The sequence below is a fragment of the Pelodiscus sinensis genome, chromosome 13, assembly GCF_049634645.1.
Source record: "Pelodiscus sinensis isolate JC-2024 chromosome 13, ASM4963464v1, whole genome shotgun sequence".
Lineage (NCBI taxonomy): Eukaryota > Metazoa > Chordata > Testudines > Trionychidae > Pelodiscus > Pelodiscus sinensis.
Window position 1 is genome coordinate 36975731 of NC_134723.1, and position 25032 is coordinate 37000762.

At 45.0% G+C, this 25032-nt stretch overlaps 1 protein-coding gene across 6 annotated transcripts in view; it reads right to left on the bottom strand.

Moving 5' to 3' along the window:
- Window positions 1-1756: 1756 nt before the first annotated feature.
- Window positions 1757-25032, bottom strand: part of ATP11C (ATPase phospholipid transporting 11C (ATP11C blood group)) — a 144841-nt gene continuing 121565 nt past the window's right edge. For 2 of the 6 annotated variants that reach the window (XM_075941066.1, XM_075941061.1), the window contains 6 exons: window positions 24225-24290; window positions 23000-23103; window positions 18223-18376; window positions 12916-12981; window positions 11621-11725; window positions 1757-8225 (listed from right to left, as the gene is read on the bottom strand). In XM_075941066.1, the coding sequence (XP_075797181.1) occupies window positions 11627-11725; window positions 12916-12981; window positions 18223-18376; window positions 23000-23103; window positions 24225-24290 (489 nt within the window). In that variant the 3' untranslated portion in view covers window positions 1757-8225; window positions 11621-11626. Of the gene's footprint in view, window positions 8226-11620; window positions 11726-12915; window positions 13007-18222; window positions 18377-22999; window positions 23104-24224; window positions 24291-25032 lie in introns of those variants that run through there. The other 4 variants (XM_075941062.1, XM_075941063.1, XM_075941064.1 and 1 more) reach the window with 4 other exon arrangements.

Here is a 25032-nt window from a genome sequence, read left to right on the forward strand (position 1 = left end):
GCTAGCACCATTAGGCTTACTTTCTCACTATTCATCCTAACACGAATGAGGCAGCTGTGGTCTGTAAGGTCTGTTGCTGTAGAGTCAGCTTGCCACTGCATGTTCCACTCACACACACGGAGAGGCTGATGAGTTAGGTTTAGGGGTGTGAAAGGTTAACCAGTTAACTTAACCGGTGAGGGCTGGAGCAGTTCCCCACCTCTTGCGAGCAGGGGGCTGCTCTGGTTGGCTGGAGCAACCCGTCCACGGCAGGCCTTGGCAGGGACTGCTCTCGCCAGGCTGGTACAGCCCTTGCTGCAGCCGGGGGAGGAGAAAGGGGACTGCTCTCGCCAGGCTGGTGCAGCCCTTGCTGCAGCCGGGGGAGGAGAGAGGGGAGGAAGGAGGGTCCCTCGGCAAGTGGGACCCACCACTTCAGCCCAGCAGGGCTGGAGCGGCTCCCCCACCCGTGCCGCCTTTAATCGGATAACTAGTTACACAAACTGTTTAACCGGTTAAGCAATTAAATGGGATTTTACATCCCTAGTCAGGTTTTGTCATCACTGCCCTGAAACACACTAATGCAAAGAAGGGGTGTGAAGGCCCAGGGTGTGTGCACTATTATCTATATCAGGGGTGAGCAAAAGGGTCCCCCGCCCCAGGCCTTGTTGCTCCCCTGCTCCCAGGCCAATTAGGGTGTGAGGGTGGGGGAGCGCGTAAAGCCTCCTTCCACCCTGCCAGGAGCACATGGTGCTTTGAAGTGCTGTGCACTGCTTGCAGGGTGTGTGGGGGAGGGGCGGGGAACAGAGGAGGCTTTGGGTGCTCCCCCACCCCCTGGCCTATCAGGGCCTGGGAGCGGGGGAGCTGCACGAAACTTCCTTCGCCCTGCCCCAGCCCTGCAAGGAGCCTGTGGCACTTCAAAGTGCCATGGTCTCCTCACACGGTGGGAGGAGGCTTCACGTGCTCCCCGCCCCCAAGTCCTGATTGGCCTGGGGGTGGGGGTGTGCGCCAAGCCTCTTCCAGGGCATAGGTGCCTAGTGGGAAGAGGGGGCAAAGGGGCTCTCCCACCCCCAGACCAATCATGGTCTGGGGGTGGCGTAGCCCCTCCCCTTCTCGTTTAGGCCCCACCCCTTCCGGGGTGGCCCAGGGCTACTTCAAAAATGTTTGAAGTGTCCCCCGGGCAAAATTTATTGCCCACGCCTGGGCTAGAGGGACCATTAGATTCTTTAGCCAAACCTCCTACATAGCAGAAGTAAACCACTCCACCCAACACCCACCAACTAAATCCAACCTCAGACATAAGACCAGAGGAGACCAGACTATTATGTGGCCCAGGCAGTGCAGAGGCGGGATGAAGGTAAACTAATGCTGGAGGCCCAATAGGGAAATCATTAAATGAGATCAACTCAGAGAACCCTGGCAAATGACCTTCACCCACCCAAGGCAGCGCAAAGCAGAAAGGCCCCCGGGGTCTCTTCCAATTTGACGGCACCTTATGTGCCTCCTGACACCATGTATGGTGAACAATTCAACCCTGAGCATATGAGCAGGACCAGCCAGCCAAGCACCTGAGGGAGAGAACACCAGAACCACTGGGCCATCTTAGCTATTACATTGGCATTTTAAAATAGGTAGTTCTCAAAATATGGTCCATGGACCACTAGTGGTCCGTGACCATCTTGCCAGTGGGCTGCAGGCTTGGGACTCTTCCCCTACCCTGGTAGAGGGGAGCCTGTGCTGGCGCTCCAACCCCCCCCCCCCCCCCCCACCCGCCATGAGGTTGGAGCACCAGGGAGCCCTGAGTCTTGCAAACTGGATCCAGCTCGTGAGGATATGAAGTGGCTTTATGCACTGCCACTCTCTCCCCACCCCCGCCTGGGGGAAAGGCAGCGTAGGAAACTGCTCACGGGGAGGCTTCATCTGCTGCTCCCATTGGCTGGAATCCCAGCCAATGGGAGCAGCGAGGGGGCTTGGAGCCAGGTAAGTGTTCTCCATTCCCCTCATGCCCAGACCATCATCCCTCCCAGGCCTTCTACCCCTTCCTTCTGCAGCACCTCTTTTGTCATCGTGGGTGGTTGGCTGGTAGTCCATGGAAAGGTCTGTGTTGAGCAGGGTGAGCCACGGGCCAAAAAGTTTGAGAACATCTGCTTTGATGTTACCACAACCGTTGAGAGCTTTCTGAAATATTTGGCTCTTCACATAAATTTCACATTGCTAACTTTGCTCCCGCTCTCTATAGCCCATTCAAAGAAAGGCCTTTGCCATGGTTCAGATCATTTTACTTATCACTCAGTACAGTATAATATACAGTATCAAAGACTATTAAGATTCTCAACATGGATATTTGGTTTCCAATGGTATGTGCTACTCCACAAAGGTTAACTTCAGTTTTAAATAGCTTCACCATCTGTCCTGTGATGGCTCACAGGAGCTTAATAATTAAAGAGGCAGAAAAATAATTTCTCAAACTTTTTTTTTTTTTGGGGGGGGGGGGGACATTTTGAGCCAAGCACACGCCACTTAAAAATAAACACATGCAGCATGTGAATTACTCCAACAAGTTTGTAATGTCACTGAATTTCATTAGCACAAAAACCTAACCCTGCATTTCATCAGCTCCAGGAAGCCTACAGCTCAGGCTCGGATCTCCGCAGGGTTCGCAGAGCAGGATTGCGCAGAGGTGCAAAGCAGCTGAGTCAATTACACGTTGCCCAACGACAGAGGAGACTAGGAGACCTGCCCGTGGTTATGTGCAACTTTTATCATCAGTATCAACATTTTCACACTTGGCACTTCACTCAGTGGCCTCATTTGCTGAGGGGCTGAGCAGCGGCAGCTCCCACTGTTCGCTGGAAGTTATGGGTGTTCACCACCTCTGACAATCAAAAGGCCCTGTGCACCAAAACACAATCACCTGGGCAAGGCACCATTTTGGGAGAGTGGGTGGATTGCCGAGGAGTGTCCAAAGCACTAGTCACACATGTGCTGTGTTTTACTTATCAGTAGAATCACTATTAGTTGATTGACAGTAAGGTAGAGGTTACAACACTCTTCCCTTGTGTGTAATTGTTGCTGACACCAATGGGAGCTGCCCATGGGGAATTAAGACTCTATGGACCTAATCCTGTGGAATTGTTCCACTGACTCTCAAGGGGGGGTTGGATCAGGGACTATGCAAGGATTGAAGTGCTGTGCATAACGTGTAACAGACAACTCCACTCCCATTTACCTTCTCCATGAAGAGCTGTGTAACACACACCTCCTGGAGATCGTGTTCTGTCCCATCTAGTGGCCACTTGGGGCGTGTCTCCACTACACCAGGGATTGATGCTGCAGCCATCGTTCCACCAGCCATCGATTTATCATGTCTGCTTAGACACGACAAATCGATCTCCGAGCACTTTCTCGTAGACTCTGATGCTCCACCAGGATGAGTAGAGTAGCCGGCATCAATGGAAGAGCAGCCCCCACCAATCATCGCATGCAAGATGTTGCAGAAAGTTCATCAACTTCAGCTAAGCTATTTGCCTAGCCGAAGTGACATAGATTAGACAGACGACAGGGTTAGTATAGACAAGGCCAAAGATTGAGATTATTGAATCTGCTCTACGGCTGTGGCTAGGGGCCATGAGGTTTTTAGGTTAGGCAATAGAGCAGTGTGCATTTAGCTCCAGAGGCCCAAGTTTGATCCAGACCACTGACAACTGGGGCGTGTCACGTTACAACTGCATCTTATGTGTCTCTGATAAACCATTTGCTTGCTCTTGAAAATGAGAGTTAGGAGCATCCCATGAGACAGATGAGGCAAAAATATTAATCAGAACAACATACCAAAGTTTATTACTTCAAACAGAAGTTTTTGTAATGAAAAAGGGCAAGTTGCATTCATAAAAGGTAACATTCACATTCAATATCTGTTATATAAAGCAACATATGTATAAAATTGCATTTTAAGTGGAGGGGGAAAAGTAAGTTTGCAGTCCCATTTTTTAAAAAGAAGCTGTAAAATGTTTTGTCTCATCACCTGTGGACAATTTACACCTGTTTATATGCTATGTGTCGTTTAAAAAAATTTCACAACTGAAGTTGGATGAGTGGCACAACAGTGATTTTAATTACATCATCCATCAGTAGGTATTATGCAAATTGCTTTTTAATTCTTACATAATTCCAGGCCACTTTTAATCTCCCCATATGAAAAAAGTTAAGTTTTGAAAAACAGATTGAGTTTATGAATATTTCCACTAGTACTTTGAGCAAGTCTAGCTATTTATAGTTTTGTGTCACTAATCAGTGTGATTAATCTGTAGTGAACTGTTAGAAGCATTAACCAGTTTCCTTCAAGTTTTTCCACCTATAAGTTCCGACTGACCTTTTAGCTTATTCCTGAAATGTGCCATAACAATACAACTTGTGTTATTTTATGACATTGTGTTACTGTCAAATTATTGCCACTCTACTGCTAATTTCAGGCAGAACTGTTGCAGCCTTTTCTTCCTCTCTCTAATTTCAGAAGCCTGGTCTACAAGAGGACCTTAGTACGAAATTAGCCCCTCAAGGTCAATTTTCTAAACAATGCGTCCACATTACCAAACCCATTATTCCAGACTAAGGGGCCAGGGAATTTGAACTCTGTAGTCCTGCTTTTCCCAAGGAATAACTTGTAAGTCTGAAATAATGTTAGTGTAGATGCTAATTTGAATTAATGGATCTCTGGGAGGCCTCCCACAACCCCCCAAAGTGCTTCCTGGAGCTTTAAGTCCAAGGCAGACTCAGTTAATATGAACGTGCTACCTTGGACTTCATTTTATTCTTCCCTGTAATGAGGACACAGAACTTCGAATTTGTAAAATCCGGTACCCAGAAGTCGAACATTGTAAATTCAAAATAATCGCCTAGTGTAGACACAGCCCAAATGAATTCTTCTATTCCCTCTTCCCCACAGGACCCCAGGACGCAATCGGATTTGGGGGTTGCTAGTTCTGAATCTGGCAGGTCATCACATTAGCTGGTGCAAATCAGCATAGCTCTGTGGGAGTCAGTGGGGGAGTTACACCAATATACCAGCTAAGGCTCTTGCCCAAGAAAGCTGGCTTTTCCAGAACCCTATGGCTGGTATGCTAGATGTTTTGGGTGAATTCCAGCCCATTCGTGTAGATCCTCATATCCGTTTTAGTTTTGGATGAACAGCTATAGTGAATGGTTCCCTCTACACCAGTGTTAGTTTGTTGGAGATGGAAAGAGAACATTTTGGTTTCAAGCAAGATTACGCTTAAAATGCAGTACTCCTAAGGATATACCACAATTCTGTTGACATTGGTGCCAAAAACAAAAATTCCACTGGCATCAGCTGGAGCAGAATTAGATCCCAACAACGCAGAACGCTACACGAAACAAACGATGAGGAGGCGGTCAGCGCCCAACCTGGAATGGTCTCAGCCCACTGGAAGTCCGCATTTCAGTGCCCATATTATAAAGACTATGTAAACAGATCAGCAAAGAGAACCGTGCGCTGAAGCACAGAAGTGGTTTTGTCAGAGTATTGGTCAACTGTGCCCTTCATGCTCTAATGTGTAGGCACAACATGTTAGCCATTTTCATGGTTGATCAGACAAAATCCAAGGCTGCATTCTAGTACCATGCGGCGAATGGAAGGAAAGGGGGATTTGCTCACAAGGTGTAAGAGGGGAATGCAATCCCACCCACGCGCAGCAGGGAGGTGCCGGGTAAGGTGCAGTGCAGTGAAAGGGGTGGACCACTCCCCTATCCATGCTGGGTCTCAAGTCAGTGGAGCTATGGTGTGTCCAATTCACTAGTCCTGCTCATGTTTCCCCCCCTTCCATGTGGAGTAGCACAGAGCAGTCATAATACACAGGGGTGGCAGAGGCAAAGTTTCTACTTTTTCCCCTTGCTATCCATGAATGACAGACTGTGTGTGATTGCTTATGCATGGGGGAGAACTTGCCTGCAATTAGTGAGGGGCAGCAGACCCCCATCCAGATTTCCTTAAGGAAATACCCCAACAATTTCAGAGGCAGCAGGAGAGAGGCTAAGAGACTGAACAGCCTGTCAGTTTTTTTAAAAAATCAAGTCTATTAACAGGCATAAAATCAGGTGCACGGCTTTCTGATACACATCTGCACCAATTCCGTTACAGTTTTAGAGTTTCCAAACCTTCTGAATGGAGAGAATTGATTTTTTTTTGGCAAAAATTTATTTTGGCCATCGAAATTTCATGGAGACGGGAATTTTCTGCCCAGCCCCTAATTTCTAGTCCCTTTGTGCCAAAGCCTTAAGGAAAAATTTCAGAAGTGCCCAAGTGACTTAGGAGTCTGACTTCCACTGACTTTCAGCAAGACATGGGAGTCTAAGAAAATGGGACCGATACACTTTTAAAATTATTACCCTCGAGTATTTTGCTTTATCTGGCACAGCGAAACCTGGGCCTTAAGTCAACCTGATGGGAAAATATTAAAAAAATAAAATGCCAATTGCACTTAATCCATGCCCATTCTGTGCTTTATATAATCAAAGAAATGTTGTTCCCCTACAAAACAAAATCAAATAGAAGTTGCATTTTACGTTTATGTTGTGCACATGTGGCATTATTAAATCTTAACTCCAACAACTTGATCTAAGCAGATTTTTTTAAACTGACCTTGTTTTTTGTTGGTCCAAATAATAGTTTGCAGATGTAACTGGCAGGGATGTTACCTATTGGGTATTTGTGTAGACGCGTAACCACTTGAAATTTTAGTGGTTACATGTTTACATGCAGGAGGAGGGGGATAGGAGGGAATCAGTTCTCATGGGGAGCCAGCTTTTACATCAGCTCCCTACGAGCATTGGCTCCAGTCCATCCCCTCCTCCCCTTGGCTGACTGTGCAGAAGCCAGCACACACGGAGGGCCAACTTAAAAGACAGCTTCCCACACATGTTGGCTCCCATCTCCCTTGCCTCTTGCTGCCTCTGATACAGAAGCAGCAAGGGTGGGGGGAGGGGGGATGGCGGAGGGATGTGCACAGTCAATAGGATTAATCGATAAACCCAGGCTTATCGGTTAATCATGTAGTCGACTACATGTTGACATTGCTAGTATATGGTATTATTTGCAAGCACAATCAAGATCAATGGGCCCCCAAAGGCCTGCCCATGACTGCCATTTAAGGTGTCCAAACAACTGCAATTACATGCACCAGAGTGTGAGCACAACCACAGAGACCCACTTACACTCAGGCTGAAAACCTGGCTCAACGCAACTTTTAGTCAAGATTCTTTCCTTACTAAGGAGATTTTCATGAGTAATAAAAAATTCTGTATACTTCCAATTCAGAAGGAGGGTGGATCTTTCTCTTTCAGAAACAAATCTGCTGACGTGAAAAACAGTCTTGCCAAATAAACACTCTTCAAATATTTTGATCAGCTCCTCAAAAAGGTCTAGGTGGATGCACTTCTGAATTTTAATACACAGAGACCATTTAATAACATTACCCCTGATATTTGCAAGGAAAGGGGAGGCTGCTGGACATTTCTCACCGTCCTGTGATGTGTCCCAGTATTTCTGCTGAGTGGATCTGAAAGCTTCACTTTTCTAACACTCATGTCCTGCCTTCAGTTGCTGATGCACAGCTCTCATGAGAAGCAATGGGAGCTGTGTAAGAAGACAGAACATGGCTCTAATGTAGGGTCCAACCCAACTTCCACGATGGGCGCCGTTCCAGTGCCTTCCATGGGAGTTGGAAAGGACAGTGATGAAGCAGAAAGGCCGTGCTACTTCTTTGGTCAGGCAAATGAATAAGACTTTAGTAGCCATTCACTGTGGTAGGATGAATCAGAGGGGCAGAGCCTCATTTTCTTCATTGGGCATAAAGACCATCCATGCAAATCTGAAGTTTCTATTGTTCCATTTGTATCAAATTCTTGACATTCTTTTCTCCGCTCCCGATTCCGTGGACTTTTTATGTCCCAGACTTTTCCGTTTTCAGACTTCACAGCTGCTTGGTCAACAAGGCTGCTTACAATAGTTGTGTCACCTTAAAGAGAACTGTGAATTCAAACATGCGTCTTGTCCTATATGTCTTGTCCTACAGCACAATAACGTGCCGTGTTTAGAGTGGTTGCATTTGAGGTATCCTGAGATGATAGCTTTGTGACTAATTATTAACAGCATCTTCTGTTTTCCTTGCAGAGATGTAACCATTCTCCATAGGTTTGTAGGACAATAGCATAGGCAAATTAACGGGCACGGTCTATAAAATTAGAAAGAAAAAAAATCATTTACTTTAACCTCAGCATTCCAAAAATCGTAGTTTGATTATTCTAGACAGCCAAGTATTAGAATATGCTAAGAGAATAACAAGAATGGCGATAAAAGACAGAGATAAATATGCCAAATTGCATTCACAGTGAAGGAGAAAGAGTAGTGTGACAAATATGCTTACGTGGTTTTTAAAAAGCTACATTCGGCCAAGGATTAACTTTTGGCTTGCTCTCCCCTGCGACTCTCATACTAATTCAGTCCAACTGTACCTTGTGCGATACCGCTTTGTAAAGGGAACCGACCATCTCTGCACTAAATGCAAATGTAGGAATTAAATATTTACCAATAGAAACTCTTGTCATATAGGAATGATGGGATTTTCCCGTTAATAGCACTTAGAGGGAAGTTAGGATATGCAAACATCTCTTTTTAAAGTTGATTTTTTTATTGCTGTTTCTGTCTAGGGATGTGAATGTGTGATCAACGTTCTAGTCTAGGGATGTGAACATGTGGTACATGATCAACCAATGAGTTTGGGCTCATCGATTAACATTCATGCTTACAAGTAGGCTTCTGGTAGGCATGGGGAGCCATCACCTCTCTGTGCTGCTGCCTCTGAATCAGAGGCAGCAGTGTGGGGTGGCAAAGCGGGAGCCTGTACATGCAGGGAGCCAGCTTCTACTCCCAGGGAGCTGCCTCAACAGCTGGCTCCTCACACACACTGGTTCCCAGGGAGCCGAATGCCGCCCCATGTGTAACCATGTAAACGCAGAAATTTTCAGCAGGTACACGGTTACTTAATTAAATGCATTTTAACGTCCCTATTCTGGTCTAACATAAAATGTATCCTATCACTCTATGTACACACACAGACTGCACAACTCTGGTGTGATAGGAGGTCAAGGAGGTAAATGTCCATCCAGAGGTGTAGAATAAAGCATAAAAACACCTCTCTGGCTAGTGTGTATGGGACCTGGAAAGCAGAGCATTTAGGAAGCCATACGCTTTCCAGATGGAAAAATTATTGCAGCATGTAACTAGAATGGGTAATTAATCTGTGGGCAACTCCTCCAAACTGAGTGATCTGTTGGCTGAAGCGGGCTACCGGCATAAATATTTAACATAACACCTTTCTTCCGTAAGACTTCCCCAGAGGAAGCAGCATGGCCCACCATTTATTGACTGCAGTCTGCTGGGACTGGAAACGGGGCTTCTGAGTAGCCTACGTCTTGTGAGTAGGATTCGTAGAGGAACCAAGAATGCTATACGCGAGGCTCAGATGACCAAGACATCCTTCCTCTGCTGCGCATTTGCAACACGCTCTAGTGAGGTCGGAACTACCCTAACAGTGCAGCAGCCATTGCGGTTTTGGTGTTTCTATGCTGCCGCCAGGCGAGTGGGAAGCACAGTCTTTCCACTGAGGCTGTATGCCTCAGGGCGTCTCTCCACAAAGACAGGCAAGTGGTTTGGAACAAGAAAAGGACACACGTGAATGTCGGATGTTTTTCACGGATTGCTGCAAATGTCATGAAAACAGGCTGTTTCCACAAGAATTTCTGGAGTGGAAACGGGCCTAATTTTCTGTGCCTCCAAACTGTGGTGGTAGGTGAAATCCCAGGTGTCTCGCTGGAACCTTGCGTAATGCAAAAATCTGGGTGGCACAGACCTGCCTCCAATGGGGACACATTTCACACAAAAAGCAGCCAAATGATGAGACTTGCCCCGCGCACCATGGTCGTTTGGAGAACATGGGGTTCCAACTGACTAGCCATGAGAACAGCAGCCTCTCCAGGGCTATCACGTGTGAAAGCCCCACAACTGAGTAGCCCTGTCCAAGGAGCTGGGCCTATTTGCAGGTCTAGGGTGCCTGGCCTAGCAAAAGAGGCAAAAACTAACTGTAGCAACTGAGACAAATGCATCAGGCTGCTTAAAAATAAGAGCAGGCAGTGCCACCTACAGGACAAAAGGGTAAGGAACAATCCTAGGAGATAGATGGAAGTGACTTTTTTATTCTATAAGAGCACTGAATAAAGGGAAGCACCCTCGGTTTTTAGCTTATAAAACCGGACTTATAGGTAAGCAGGCTTGTACTCATGACAAGCACCCCCCTCAATCTAAGTGTCCATGCTAGTATGGAGAACTGCAGCCCTTGCTACACTAAGGAGCAGCAGGGGCAATACAGGTTGACCCTCTCTAGTCTGGAACCCTCAGGACCTGACCAGTGCCAAACCAGAGAATTTGCCAGATCCCGGGAGGTCAATATTATCTAGCAGCATTACAAACACTTACTGGGCTCTTAGAAGACATTTAGGGGTAAATTTGAGCTAAAAACCAGCACAGAACAATGAGCCAGGACTGGTGGCTGTAAACAAACTTTATGGGATTGCAAGAAACTTGGCCATGCCCATAAATTGTCATCCTCCTAACTAAAATCATGCAGGATCATGGATGTTGCCGGACCAGAGAGGTTCAACCTGTACTTGGGAATCCAGACTAGCCCGACAAGCGCCTGGAAAACTTGGCTTTTTAACCCTGATTTTATTTGTCTCACTGACTCCCTGACACAAATTTAGATACAAATGCATCAGGAGAACCAATAAAACATTTGTTGCAAAGCTGCAGCTCTGTGCTGACACCAAGATTGCATGATGGTATGATATTTCTTCTAAGTGTGAATGAAATTTGGCACTTTTTTCTATTTCTACAGCTAGAAGCATACAGATTGATTCTCAGTGTGGTCATTCACAAGCCAGATATGATATTATATATACAGATATTACACGTGTGTGTACGTGTGTGTGGACATATATAGATACACATACACACACACAAACATGAGTGAACTGTACATATAAACAAATTCATCACATGTTTAGTTTTAATTTTGTTCACATACATTAACATTTCCTTGTTTAATTCAGACAGAAAAGCATGCACTTACAAGAAAACCAAGCCCATGACTTTTGAATTGATCCAGATGCAATAATGGAATCATTTTAATCATAGGAAAGTGGACATTTCATTACAAATATATCAGTATTAAGTTTTTATTATTCCTGTTAACATAATTTACAGAGAGTATTTTCAGCCTCAATATTACGCAAATAAACTTGGCTTAAGCTAACTATACTGTAAATTCTAATTTACAGACAGTGGAATCTTTCAGCTTTAAACAATCTGGACATATATACCAAGGTTGTGAAGAGTTATATAGGTCACTCCAAAGATTAAAATGTATGCCAACCATTGCACCTTTGTGTGTTGCAAGAACAGGACCCCACACCATCAGCTAAGAAAATCATAAGAACTATATTTTAATTGATTTTTGGAAGATTTGGTTAATCTGTGTCTTTAAAACCATCCTAATTCTTTTGGACAGGGTACCTGTTACTATACATTAGACTCGTCTGAGAAGGTTCTTAAAAGAAGAGGTCTGACAGAAGGTCTGGACGACAATGAATCAGATTCCTTCCTATTGCTCAGTTTTTTCTGTAATAGTGAGGTAAAAATACTTAAAGCACATGAGAAATGTTCTTCAATCCAGTGGTGTAACAATAACAAAAAAACATATTTAAATCATTTTGTAAAAAACCTTCAAGTTAAATCATCAAAAAGACTAAGCAAGAGACAATTTATAAATGCCAAGATTATGAAATATTGGCCAAATTTTTCAAGTCGGCGTGCCAAAGAGTTGGGTAGTTTGAGTGGGGTGTACCACAACTCTGAAGATCACCCTGCTTATTTAGATGCCCAATTTTGGGCATCAAAGTTTGGAAGTTTCTAGAAGAGGGGAAGAATCCATCACTCTCTGCAGTAGCATTTCTGGATATGTTGAAGCACTGGAAGTATGTGGCAACACAGCAAGGTGAAAATGGAACCAACTAAGAACACACATAAAATGCTCAAGTATCTTATCATTCCCTCTCTCCCTCCCCCCCACCCCACTCCCCGACAGCAGGTGCAATTGAAAATTGTACTCAGTGTAACTGGTACAAAATCTTGGTTTATTTTGCAGAAACTTTATAGCTTTTACAGATAGAAAAGTACATTCTTTACAGTTACATGAGTCAACATTGTGTCGTTAGCCAGAGAAATGTGGTGAAGAAGCTACTGATAGACTACAGAGGTGGACAAGCACGAGATGGACTGTTTGCACACAAATTGAGTAACCAGGAACTCTGTGAAAAATAATGTAGATTGTTGTTTTAAAGTTTCAAAGAAATAATGCCCTGAAAAACAGAGAGTCTACAGGGGGAAAAGAGGGTACGTAAAGACAGGGCCAAATCCTCAGCATTGATTTCCATGGAGTTGCATCTGTTTACACTAGTGGACAATCTGGTCCAAAATACAGATTGTAAGTCCCCTGAGGGTGTACCCCGTCTTATGTCTGTCTGTAAAGCACCACGCACACCTAGGGGTTGTATTAAATTATAGCAGCAGCTTCAGGATGCATGCAACAAGGATGATGAGCAGCAAGTGGTTGTGATGCTTTAAACAACAGGACAGCAACATCAAAGGGAAAGGGGGAGACAAAATACATTTAAATGAAAAGGTGCCTTTAAAAACACTGGCTTATTGCCTAAGCAGATCTAAAAACATAGGTTATCCGCAGTTATGCATTCAGAGACAGAAAACACAGCAGTACAAGCAAACTTTTACTGATTAAGAAAGGAAATCACCTTATTCATTCCAAGAAAAGCTGTGATTGCTGGAAGTTTGAGAGAGCATGAAGATAGTGGATGTTCCTGAGGAGGGAAGGCGTTTCGTTACCTAGTTCACAACAGCACACAAGGTGGGAAATGGCAGCAGAGAGAGAAATGCAGAAAGCAAAAGAAACCATGAATGCATTTTGCATTTCAAAACACTTGCACACAGAAACATCAACGAATAAAGGCCGAGTGACGCGCAGTGCGCTGAAGAGAAATGTTACAAAATGGGACCGCTCCGGGCGAAATCCCGGCCACACTGAAGTCAAGGGCAAAAAATCACATTGTTTTTGGTGGGGTCAAGGTTTTGCCTGCCCTTTCTAAGAGGAGATACAGTTGCCATTCAGGCTTTTGAAATTTCAGTCAGCACGCTGGAAGCGTAGACATCTAAATAAATGGCCTCGTCTGAAATTTTCCACTGAAGTCAGTGGAGGCTGCAGCATCTTGACATTTTGAAAAAAGCTGGCCACTTACTTAGGCGTCTAACTATGGACACAGGTCTGAAGCCCTTGACTACGATGTCAGAATTGCTACTTGAAACATAACATCTTGAAACCCTCCCTCGTCATGTGTTTTTATACATACTGGGGTGGCCAAACCTCCTGTCTCTCCACGATGCACACAACAATCTTCAACAATTCGAGAGCCAGAGCAAATCTGCCAGGGCGTAAGACTTCCACCCCCACCACACTAGCATGTTGGAAGGTAAGTCTCTTACTTGTCTGTGTGAGCACATGGAAAGAAATCCTGACCCCACTAGGTATGTCTACACTCTACTGTAACCCTGGGCCCTGACTTGGCTTTGAGACCAAGTCCTCTGCCAGCCACACATAAATCTGCGTGACACAGGTCAGCAACCAGTCACAGCCCAGGTGCTATGACCATGCTAAGGGGCTGGCTCAGAGTCCAAGCAAGGTGGAGTATAATTTTTGATGGGGGGGGGAGGGGGTCACTCCAAAATTTTGGTAAGTGATCAAGGGCTGCACTTTTCAATGGAGAGGGCTTGGGGTCTGGGATGGAGGCTGGGTGCAAAAAGGAGCCCGGGGTAGGGGAATGGGGTGCAAGAGGGAGGTGTGGGGTCTGGGAGGGAAATTGGGCACAGGGGTTTGGGCTGTGACTTAGGACAGCTGGGGGCTGTGGCCTGGAGCAAGGGATTGGGGTGCAGGGTCTTGAAGAGGATGGGGTGCAGGAATGGGGGTGCAGAGGGCTTGGTTTGTGACTGGGGCAGGGAGTTGGGGGGCAGGAAGAAGCTGCGGTGCCAGAGGTAGGCTCTGTCTGGAGGGCACTTAATCTAGGTGGCTCCCTGCCTGCCATGCTCCACACACCGCTCAAAGCATCCAACTGCTGGGGCCATGTGCGTCTATGCGGCGTGCCATGGGGGAGTCTGCTTGTGGCTTGCGCTGGGGAGGGGTAGTATGAGGAGCCCCCCACAAAGAGGTGCACACTGTGCAGAGAGGCACAGGCTGGCCCAGCAGGCAGGGAGCCTGGCCGAGGGTTGTGCTGGGCTATGGGACATTGGCAGCCCAGAGAATCAAGTCAGGCCAGATCTGACGATTTGGGGGGTCGGATCCAGCACGTGGACCATATGTTGACGATTCATGGTCCAAGTCCTGGTGTGATTTGGGTCCAAGCCCTGTCATTTTTACAGGGTGGACACAATGTCTACAGATCCAAGTCAGAAGAGTTGCAGAGGGCCATATGGATGTGTCAGCAGAGCTATGGGACCTGGTCCAGCAAATGTAACCCCAGGTTTACAATGCAGTTGGTAGATTAAGGCACAGGCTGGGACACACTTTGTCCATAGTCCCAGATCCTGCAGTCCCAGGCTTACAGTGCAGTGTATACATACCTAAAAGAAGTCAACACCAGAACTCCCAATGACTCCAGAGGGGTTAGAATTTCAGCCCTGCTGAGGAAGTTCTAGCCAAATCAACTAGCAGCCCAGACACCGATTGGTCAAACACGCACCTTTCTCACCCAGACCAGTCTAGATATTAGGAATGTTAAGTAGCGATTAATTAGCTAACTGAATAGTTGATGGAATTTTCATTGACTACTGGATTAGTCGAGGGGGGAGGGGCTTGCTACCCCTGCTGCAGATCTGCAGTTTAAATGGAGTAAAAGCTGGGTATGCAGGCAGCCTGGTTCCTACATTTAAACTGCAGAAGGTTAGGTCCTGGGGGTGGCGGGACTAAGCAAAGGCAGTGGGGGGAGGGGGAGCAGGCAGCACTATGGAGATGGTGCTGGGGGGAACCAGCTTTTAAGCCAGCTCCCCCCCAGCACCGGCTCCTGCTCCCCCCTTGCTGCCTCTGATCCAGGGCAGGTCTGATACAGAGGCAGCAAGGTGGGAAAAAAGCGAGTAATCGAGTAGTGACTCGACTATCCAATAAACCTAAACTTATATCGGGTAGTCGACTACTTGAGTAGTTGCTTACATCCCTACTAGGTATTTTCAACGACTAACTTTTGGACACAATGGAAAGCTGGAACAAACCCCCAAAAGTCTAGCCAGAACATTTTGGCACCGACTTCTGATCAACTAGATAACATCTTGTTCCTACAAGACCCAAAAGCTGCTCCCACTATAGTCAATAAGATAATGTTTTAGACCTGTATGATTTTTCAGTCGCCAGACTCATTATACCATACTTCTCCCACCTTGAGGAAAATTTCTCACCACCATTGCTAAGAGCAAACCTTTCTTTGCCTTATAAACTGGCATGCCTGACTTCCTAGAAGTCCTTAGGTTGTTATATTTCTAGCATCTTAAACAAAAACCCCAAAATAAATTTTCTAAAATGGTGACTCAAAGTCTTAAGAATTGGACATCATCAACTACCTACCAAGCTGGTTTGCTTTCCTTATAAACTTTTAAGGAAGAGTCAGATACTGGATGTCTCTTTTTTGTTCTGACCCATTCATGTTCTTAGAACCAACATAATAAAGAGCTAAGAGGAAAACAATACTAGTGTTCAAAACCGGACGTGGTAAGTTGTTGAGACCTGTCTGATAAACATACAAAGATTCCTAAAACGTTCATTGCTTGTAACACTGAACACTAATACTTGATTTGACAGATTTTATTATTTCAGAAGTGATTGAACTGCGCTATCAATGTTGTGCCAAGGGAATCTAGCAAATGGTGTAAGAAAACATCTTAGATTTTTTTTAGAGATAATTAAATAACATTTTGTGGTCAAAATGCAGGACAGAGGAAAAAAATTAGCCTGAAAGAAGTGCACAGAGTTTATAGTAAAGTCACACAGGATTCCAGACCGCCATCAGAAAAAGCTCTTCTTCCACAGCCTCAGTGTTTGAAAATCATTTTACAATTTCATTGAACACTAATTCCAATGAATCTTAATGTCACTGAAAACACTTGATGGCTTGATTACAATTCTTACACATCCCAGATCACACCTTGCCTAGAAACTACAATCTCAAAATGACACAAACGGATTGCTTAGTAACCTGCTACTTGTAGCTGTGCTGCAAACAGAAGGTTGAACGAAAATTGCTAATATTCCGTGAAAATAAATATATTAGATATTGGGAGAGGGGGAATAGAGTGAGAGGCTAAAGTAGCTAAGCATTAGTAGGTGTTAGTAAAGGTGGAGGAGGATGGGGCTAACAGGCCTGATGGGATGTTGCAGGGATATTTTCAATCAGAGAAGCACATAGCAGGGAACATGAATTTTTCCTTTTCATTCACATGCACCATTTTCCAGGCATGTTCTAACCACAGCTGCGCTGGCTTTTGATGTTGAGGAAACAAGCAAAGGTATCCTGGTGTTTATCACCAACATTCAAAGACAGTTGCCACCACTTACACAGCAGACAATTTCCATTTTATAAGCAGCCCCTCCCACTCCTCCTCCCTGTCTTACAGCAGAGTGAGCGTGGCCTGCAGGAAACACGGCACCATGCCCGGGAAAACACAGTGTCTCCCCTGAAGAGACATTAGGTAGTGAAAAAGAAAGAGGCCAGCCGGTGGGTTCCTCTCTAGGCTGGAACTCTGCAAAGCTGGGTTTTAATCCTAGGTCCACAACAAACTTCCTGTGTGATCCCTCAACAAGCCAATTGGCCATCTTGTCTCCATTCCCCGTCTGTAAAGCAAGGACCTATTGCTTCCCTTCCTCGCTGGAATTCACTATGAGAAATGTAGCAACTCAGGTGCAAAAATCCACTATTCCACCCTTACAATGAGAATGGGAAAGATAATGAATTCTCCCCTCTCCCCCCCCCCGATATCTTACTCAGCAAAAAATCCCCAAGAACTCACTACAGAAATCAGGCCTGGGCAAGATGAGGCTCGGGGCCCAGACCAGCCCACCTAACACTTTGATCCGGTCCGCAGACTGCACCTGGCCGCTTTCTATTTATACCCTGACGCTTGTGCCACCAAATTTCCAGGCGGTGGCTTAGGTAGCAGGATCCTATTTAAATGGCTCCCAGCTGTGGTGCTACCCTGGCAGGGTCCGGAGGTGCAAGCCCTTTAAATAGCTGAAGCAACCCTGGGGAGCTGCCAGGCAACAAAATGGCAACAGGGCCGGAAGCCACGAGTCCTTCGTTGTGTTTTTAATTTAAAGCATCTGGCCCCAACCACTCTGGGGCGAGGCTAGTCCCCCATATCCCTCCCCTTCCTCCCCAGACCCCGCCCCTTCCTGGGTGGGATGAGTGGAGCCAGCCTGTGACCACATACCAAAATTCATTAAGTGGCCCTCCTGCAAAAATTATTGCTCACCCCTGCTCTGGATGATTAAAAATAACTTATCAAGAAGTGGGTTTTGCCCATGAAAGCTCATGATTCTATATATTTTGGTTAGTCTCTGAGGTGCCACAGGACCACCCGTTTTTGAAGATACAGACTAACATGGCTGCCACTCTGAGACATCTAGATGATTGAATATGTCAAATCTGCAAGTTTTGGCAGTCAATTAAGACCTATAATTGGGTTGGACTAGTGATAATGAGCAGAATTAAGTCCAGTGTGGTTTACGAGAAATACTTTCTCGAAGGGATAGCAGTTTGACTCCAAACAGAGCATCAAATGCTGAATGAAAAGGGGTATTTGTAATGCAGCTGCTTCTGCATATCGGGGTGATACTTCTGGTTAACACTTTTGGCCTTTTTTGGTAATGGAAGGAATGACATGATGAGATGGAGGGAGCCTGTCAGTAGCTGCAAATGGTGTGGCTATTCCTCAGTTTGTCAGGTATTCAGAAGAACAAAAGCTTCTCTCTGGAACAAGGGAAGGGAGGATATTCACTTATTACTTACCTGATGGGTTTTCCTTTTTGCATTTTTAAAAACTATTAAAAGAATCTCCGGGGAAAGGCTGACGAAGATAAGGAGAACTATTGCCAGCAAGGTTGGTATGGACGTCACCATATAAGCAAATACAAAATACATTCGTTGCTGCTTCAAGAAAGGCCTGAAAGAGAAGGGACACAACGAGACTCAGACACTACGATTTGCCACTGCCATTCTCCAGCTAAGTGAGATTCAAATTAAGGTTAGCACTTTCATGGGACACATTTTCATATGGAGGAGGAAGGGGGACATTGACTGCAGCATTTGTGCTTGCAAATATACCTGTTCCTGCTGCTTTTATTTTGCTTTCTCTTCCAGTTCTCATCTGGCTGCTCTGCAATCTATTGAAACTGCTCTTGAAGCAAGTACAGGTTGAATCTCTCTAGTATGGCACTCTCGGTCCAGCAACATCTGTGGTCGAGCATGATTTTAGCCAGGTGTCCACTTATCATGGGTGTGGCCAAGTTTCCTGCAATCCCATGAAGTTTGTTTACAGACACCAGTTCTGGCTCTCAGTGTTCTGTGCTGTTATTTAGCTCTAGTTTACCTTTAAATAAGAGGCCAATTACCAGTGGCAGTGTTGGTGATGCTGCTAGACAATATTGACCTCCTCTCGTCCGGCAAATTCTCTGGTTCGGCATCGGTCAGGTCCCGAGGCTGCCAGACTAGAGAGGTTCAACCTGTAGCAGCTTCCTCCCAGCAAAGGCTCAGAGCAATCTCATCCTCCACGCCAGAGACGGCGTGGCACATTCACACCCCATTCCTCTGCTCCATCTTCAAATTCTCTCCTGATTCTTCTACTCCTCTACATCACTGTCAGCAACACCTCTTGTGCTCTGCTGCGCTGTGTCCCTTGGGCCCTCTGCTTTTGCCCCTACCTGGTGTTGTTTCAATTATCATTGTCCATGCTGATGGCTCCCGAATTCCCCTCGCTATTCAGCTTCCCACCTCGGACAGTCCCTGACCTTCTCCTAGCCACCCTGTGCAGACTCATATTCAAAAGGGCACAGCTTCCCCCTCCTTTCTTAGTCGCAGGCAGCTGCATCGTGGCATTTTGTCTACACAGTCTGAAGCAAGCTGGGGTTTGAATCTGTTCTGCACTAGCGTCCCACCCTCCAGCTGCCCAGGCAAAACCTGCTGAAGCACACGAAGAGTCCATTCCTGCCTTCTGATCTAGTCTTCTGTGTAAGAGCAGCTGATACAAACTCATTAACGAAGTGTCACTGCACACTGCCTAGGACAGGCCAGCATGGGATAAGTTTACTGCACAGCCTGCTGTGAACTAAGTGTTTGTGTAGACAAAGCCATCTTCAAACACCTTCCTCTGCTCCATCCCAGGCAGGCCACCCCATCTGATCTGTTTTCCCTGCAAAACCATGGCCCTAGGTGCAACCCTTCCCTATCCATCCCTGTATGAAGCTCATTTCAGCATTCAGTATCACACCTTCCGCCCTGCCCATTGCAACGCTGCACCCATATCTTTCGCCCTACTCCCTGCCTATCCAGCTAAAATGCCCACCACTAATTAGACTCTTTGGAGAGTGATCTCTTTTCATTTTTCCTGTCTGTTTTTCTCTTCCTATTCCTAAATTTTCTGTCTCATTTTTGACTGGGGGTAGATTTTTCAAAAGTCCCAAGTCTGATTTTCAAAAATGACATAGGTACACGGGAACTTTCAAGGTAACTTAGGATCTTAAAAGACTCTCTCATGTGGAAAAGGAAAATTTTGAAATTTTTTCCTCTGCTCTCCATGGGTATGTCTACACTACCCTCCTATTTCGAAATAGGAGGGTAATGTAGGCATACCGCAATTGCAAATGAAGCCCGGGATTTGAATTTCCCAGGCTTCATTTGCATAAGCCGGGCGCCGCCATTTTTAAATCCCGGCTGGTTCGAACCCCGTGCCGCGCGGCTACACACGGCACGAACTAGGTAGTTCGAACTAGGCTTCCTAGTTCGAACTACTGTTACTCCTCATGGAATGAGTTCGAACTAGCGGGGTAGTGTAGACATACCCCATGAGACCAGCTCAGCTTTCACTAATTTTAAGGCTTCCCCCATATCTTATCTCTTTGCTATTTCTCTGTCATTAACGTTTGCTATGATCTTAATCCCTGACTACTAAGAACAGGGAGTTGTGTTGCCAGCTCTAAGAAGCAAAGACAAACATTGTCTTCTGAAAGGAAGTTTTACCTTGTCTAGTCTGTACAGTAAAATGTACAGACTCTTTCTATTAAGAAAACTATTACTGAGGAAAAATTATCCAAAATACATCACTTTGAACGTAGACCCAAGTACAGCTCTTTGAGATGGTTTTTAGTGGTGGGAGTCCAGAAACTCAAGTCCCCCAAAGAGTTAATTGTATTTTCACATCTGCTATGACAATGGGGAACTGACAGATGTATGGAAAGGAACCCTCATGAGAACAAGAATTCTAAAGCATCTGTTTAGCATTAGTGGAAAATATTTAGCTATGCAAATAGCTCAGGGTGCTGTCCCTGCCAAATAAAGGAACGCAATGGCTGAGCGTTGTTTACTACAGGGGGAATCAACCTGTAGCCTGTGACATGGAAAGTGGCTTACCAAGTTTAGTTTGCTATAGCTCACTTGCTTTTGTTAGACATCTTGAGTAAAATCTTGACCCCACTGCTCTCAATGGGAGAGAGGCCTGTCTCCTCCTAGCTTCATTCTGCTCCCTCCCCACTTATGAAGTATCAGAGTATCCACTCCTGCCTTAGTTACATTGTCTGTGTCCCCTGTTCTCTCTCTCACTCCACTACCATCATTCCCACAGTGCGTTCTTCGTCTCCACTGTATGTTCTCTCTCTCTCTCCCTCCATATCCACTCATCCACCCACACCGAGGCTATGTCTACACTCGCGGCTTCTTGCGCGAGTAATATGCAAATGAGGCTAAGCATGGAATATTGCCGAGCCTCATTTGCATACCGAATGAGCCACCATTTTTTCAGAAGAGGCTCTTGCGCAAGAAGGAGCGTCTACACTGCCCCCTTTTTGCACAAGAAAAACCCTCTTGCGCAACGCTGTTCTTCCTGTCAAATAATAGGTGTAACGGCATTGTGCAAGAGGGTTTTTCTTGAGCAAGGAGGGGCAGTGTAGATGCTCCTTCTTGCGCAAGAGCCTCTTCTGAAAAAAATGGTGGCTCATTAGGTATGCAAATGAGGCTCGGCGATATTCCACGCTTAGGCTCATTTGCATATTACTCGCGCAAGAAGCCGCGAGTGTAGACATAGCCCGAGTGTGAAATATTTACCAGGACAAATGAAGGCAACGGCCTTAACATCTGGGAATATCCTCAGGCAAGAAGCCACACCCCTCTCCTGCATCAAAGCTGTGGGATTCCCACCAAGGTGTCATTTGTTTGCAGGCACCATATTTTGTAGATCCCCACTAAGAAGCATCTGATCAATCTCAAGTCCCCAAACTCTTCTGGCCACTGGACGGGGAAGGCCCCTTTCCCTCACCTCTCCCAACCCACTATCTATGACCCACAGCTCCCTGGCTGCTGCTCAGCTACTAGTGGTCTCCACTAACCTACCTCTGCTCCAGGTTTCTCCTCCCTCAGTCAAAAATTCAATACCAGCTTCCACTACTGCTCTTAGCTTTCCCTAAGGAGCAGGGAAATTCACCAGGGACCCTGTATTCCATAGGAGCCCACAGCAGCAGCAGTGAAAACTGACGAGAGTCGGTGTCCATTTCCACTTGATTACAGCATTGGAAAGCCATAAGCAGCAGCAGCATTAGAATGGTCTGTCTGAAGACTGAAGACAACTCTGCATCCTTGGCTGAAGGTGAAAGGTTACCTTGACAGACATCAGGACCAAAGGGCGGAATTATGGCAGGGTAGCGGGGGCAGCAGCCCTGTGCTTTGGGACGCGGCTTGCTTTTGATCCCATTCTCTGGACGCTAAGGGAGTGACGGGAAAGTGCTTGCATTCCGTGCTTGCCTCTCACTCCTAGCTGGTAAGCACTTTGCCCTCATTCCCTTAGTGTCCGGGGGACGGGATAAAAAGCAAGTCACGTCCCCGGAGCGCATGGCTCCTGCCTGCCTTACCCTGCCAAAATTCCACCCTTGTCCAGGACTAGAAACTCCATTTGGGTTTTAAAGGAAAGCTCTGCGTCTCTACGGGTGGAACTGCTTTTTATCACCACGAGCAACTGGATTTTATAAGCTCTGCTAACACATAGTGAAAGAATTCCTTAATTTCTCTCAAAAGATAGGGAATCACTTATTCCACCATAAAATTTGAAAACAAAACATCCCCAGACGTTAGGTATAACTGCAGATGGCATGAAACAAAGAATAAGACAGTTTCACATTTGGAAAGCATCATCTAGGTGGCTCATGAGCAGAAGTGCCTGCTTTAATCTTAGTCTGCTTCTTTCTAATTTTCTTCCGGAGTTTCCACTGTTTACTGTCTTTTAATCAGCATTTGATACTAGGTAGGTAAAATCCCGTTTGATCAGTAAACCGGTTAAACGTTACGTTTAACTGGTTAGCTGCTTAAATGAGGTGGGGAGCTGCTCCAGCGTGGCCAGGCCGCTGGTTCACCACTGACATCCCTATTTGATACTACAATCATTTACTGATTTTAGGGATCTACTATTTTAGATCAACATTTCCTACCCATGATCTCATGGTGTCTCTTTCACACAATGCAAGCCCTACACATTCACCTAAAGGCAAACAAACAAGGACATCATTGAAAGAAGAGGAATACTTACCAAATGATTCCTCCCCAAAAGAATGAGAAAAATACATAAAAGGCTAAGGAACCCCAAATCACAAAGTGGTTCATCCAAGTCCAGAAGCGAGTATCTAATGCCAGCTATACACATGAAAACAACAAATGGAACAGTTGTTAGTTACCAAGCATATCATTTAGATCCCAGATTTCCCTGAGATAGTAGAGATTCGCCTTCCATTCATTCAGATGTCTAAATTCAGTAGTTGATTGTCTCTTAGCAAAGGTTCAACAATGAAAACACTTAATTTGCACACTGGCTTAACACCAATTAAAAATATATTGCACGTTGGCTTAACACCAATTAAAGATATACTGGCACTGGAAAAGGTTCAGAAAAGGGCAACAAAAATGATTAGGGGCTTGGAACGGGTCCCATAAGAAGAGAGATTAAAAAGACTGGGACTTTTCAGCTTAGAAAGGAGGAGACTAAGGGGGGATATGATAAAATCATGACTTATATGGAAAAAGTGAATAAAGAAAAATTATTTACTTGTTCCCATAATATAAGAATTAAGAGTCACCAAATGAAATTAACAGGCAGCAGGTTTAAAACAGACAACAGAAAGTTGACTGCCTTGCGTGAAGAAACCAAGGACTGCTGGATATAACAGTATGATGCTTTGCTGCTTGAGGTAATAGACCAGCAAGTAGTAGCAGACTCAACGTCTATACATAATCTCGCCACTACAAGGGGACAAAAACTGACCCTTTGTCAACACAGGCTATATACAGCACATAGCTCAATGCCCTCTGGAAAAGGCCTTTGTTCTCTTTTGCATTACAAATTATTATATTACGATGATTTGGCAAGCGTATTTTTATGACAGAGCCCCAACTCACTGGACTGGAGTCAAAACTGGGTAAAGAAAATTATTCTGTTGATTCTCTCTCCTCTCCTGAGCTGAAAGCCCAAGATGTGAAGGTGCAGAAGAAAAGACAATAGAACAAATTCACAAATCCTAGGAGACAGAACACACCCTCACACAGAAAATCTAGACTAGACTGTAAATTGTGTGAAATATTGTACAGAAAAGAAATGATGGACAATTTAATCATACAAAAGAATCAAAGACCCAAAACTTTATAGGAAATAAATGTCACTGACACATTATATAATAAAGTGTATTATTGTATACTATAGCATATGGTTTATTTCTGTGATGTCTTTCAACAGCATATTGAAAATAAGGTAAAGTTCTAACCTTCAGAGTGACGGTGAACACTAATATAGTAAAAACAATAGTTCCAAATGTCCAGTTTCCAAAAACCTGAAAAACACATTAATCACCACATGTATGCCTCTGTCTTGTTGGAAACACAAAACAAGCTACGTAATTAGCAACTAGAGTGGGTAAAATTCAATGCAGTGACTTAGTTTAGATTCATCTGTACAAAGATATGTGCCACCATATGCTCTTGTAAAGCTAGCTGCCCATTACAATACTCCTATGCCATGCAGTACCATACAAACAATTAACGTGTTGTGACAGTAACAAAATCTTCTACTGGCAGCCGTTTATCAAGAATGCAGGTCGCTTGGACCGGTTGTATTTAGATGACTTGCTCATTTTGTGTTTTCTTATAATTTGGAACCCATCACAGTAGCTGCACTTTTCATGTAATTTTTTCCCCTTTGATGAATATACTGATTGGCATTTTCAAACTAGAATATTCTGAGTTTGCTTGTTTGCAGATACTAGTGACTACGCACAACAGAGAAAAGCAGATACTGCATATATATCCAAATGATGGCAATGAATGGGACAGATGCTTACCACAGGCTGTCAAGATCTGGATGCATACATTAAAACAGAAAGTGAAATGCAAAAGTTTTAAAAAATGCAAAAAATTAAAGTTAATAGGCGCAAAAAAGGATTCAATCAAACATACATGGATATTATGATTAATTGCTGGTTAGCAGTCCTTACAGTCCTAAGTAGTTACAAAACGAGGACATAACCACATAGCTTGTTTTCAGAATGTCACGCAGACTCAGCCTCTCAAATCATT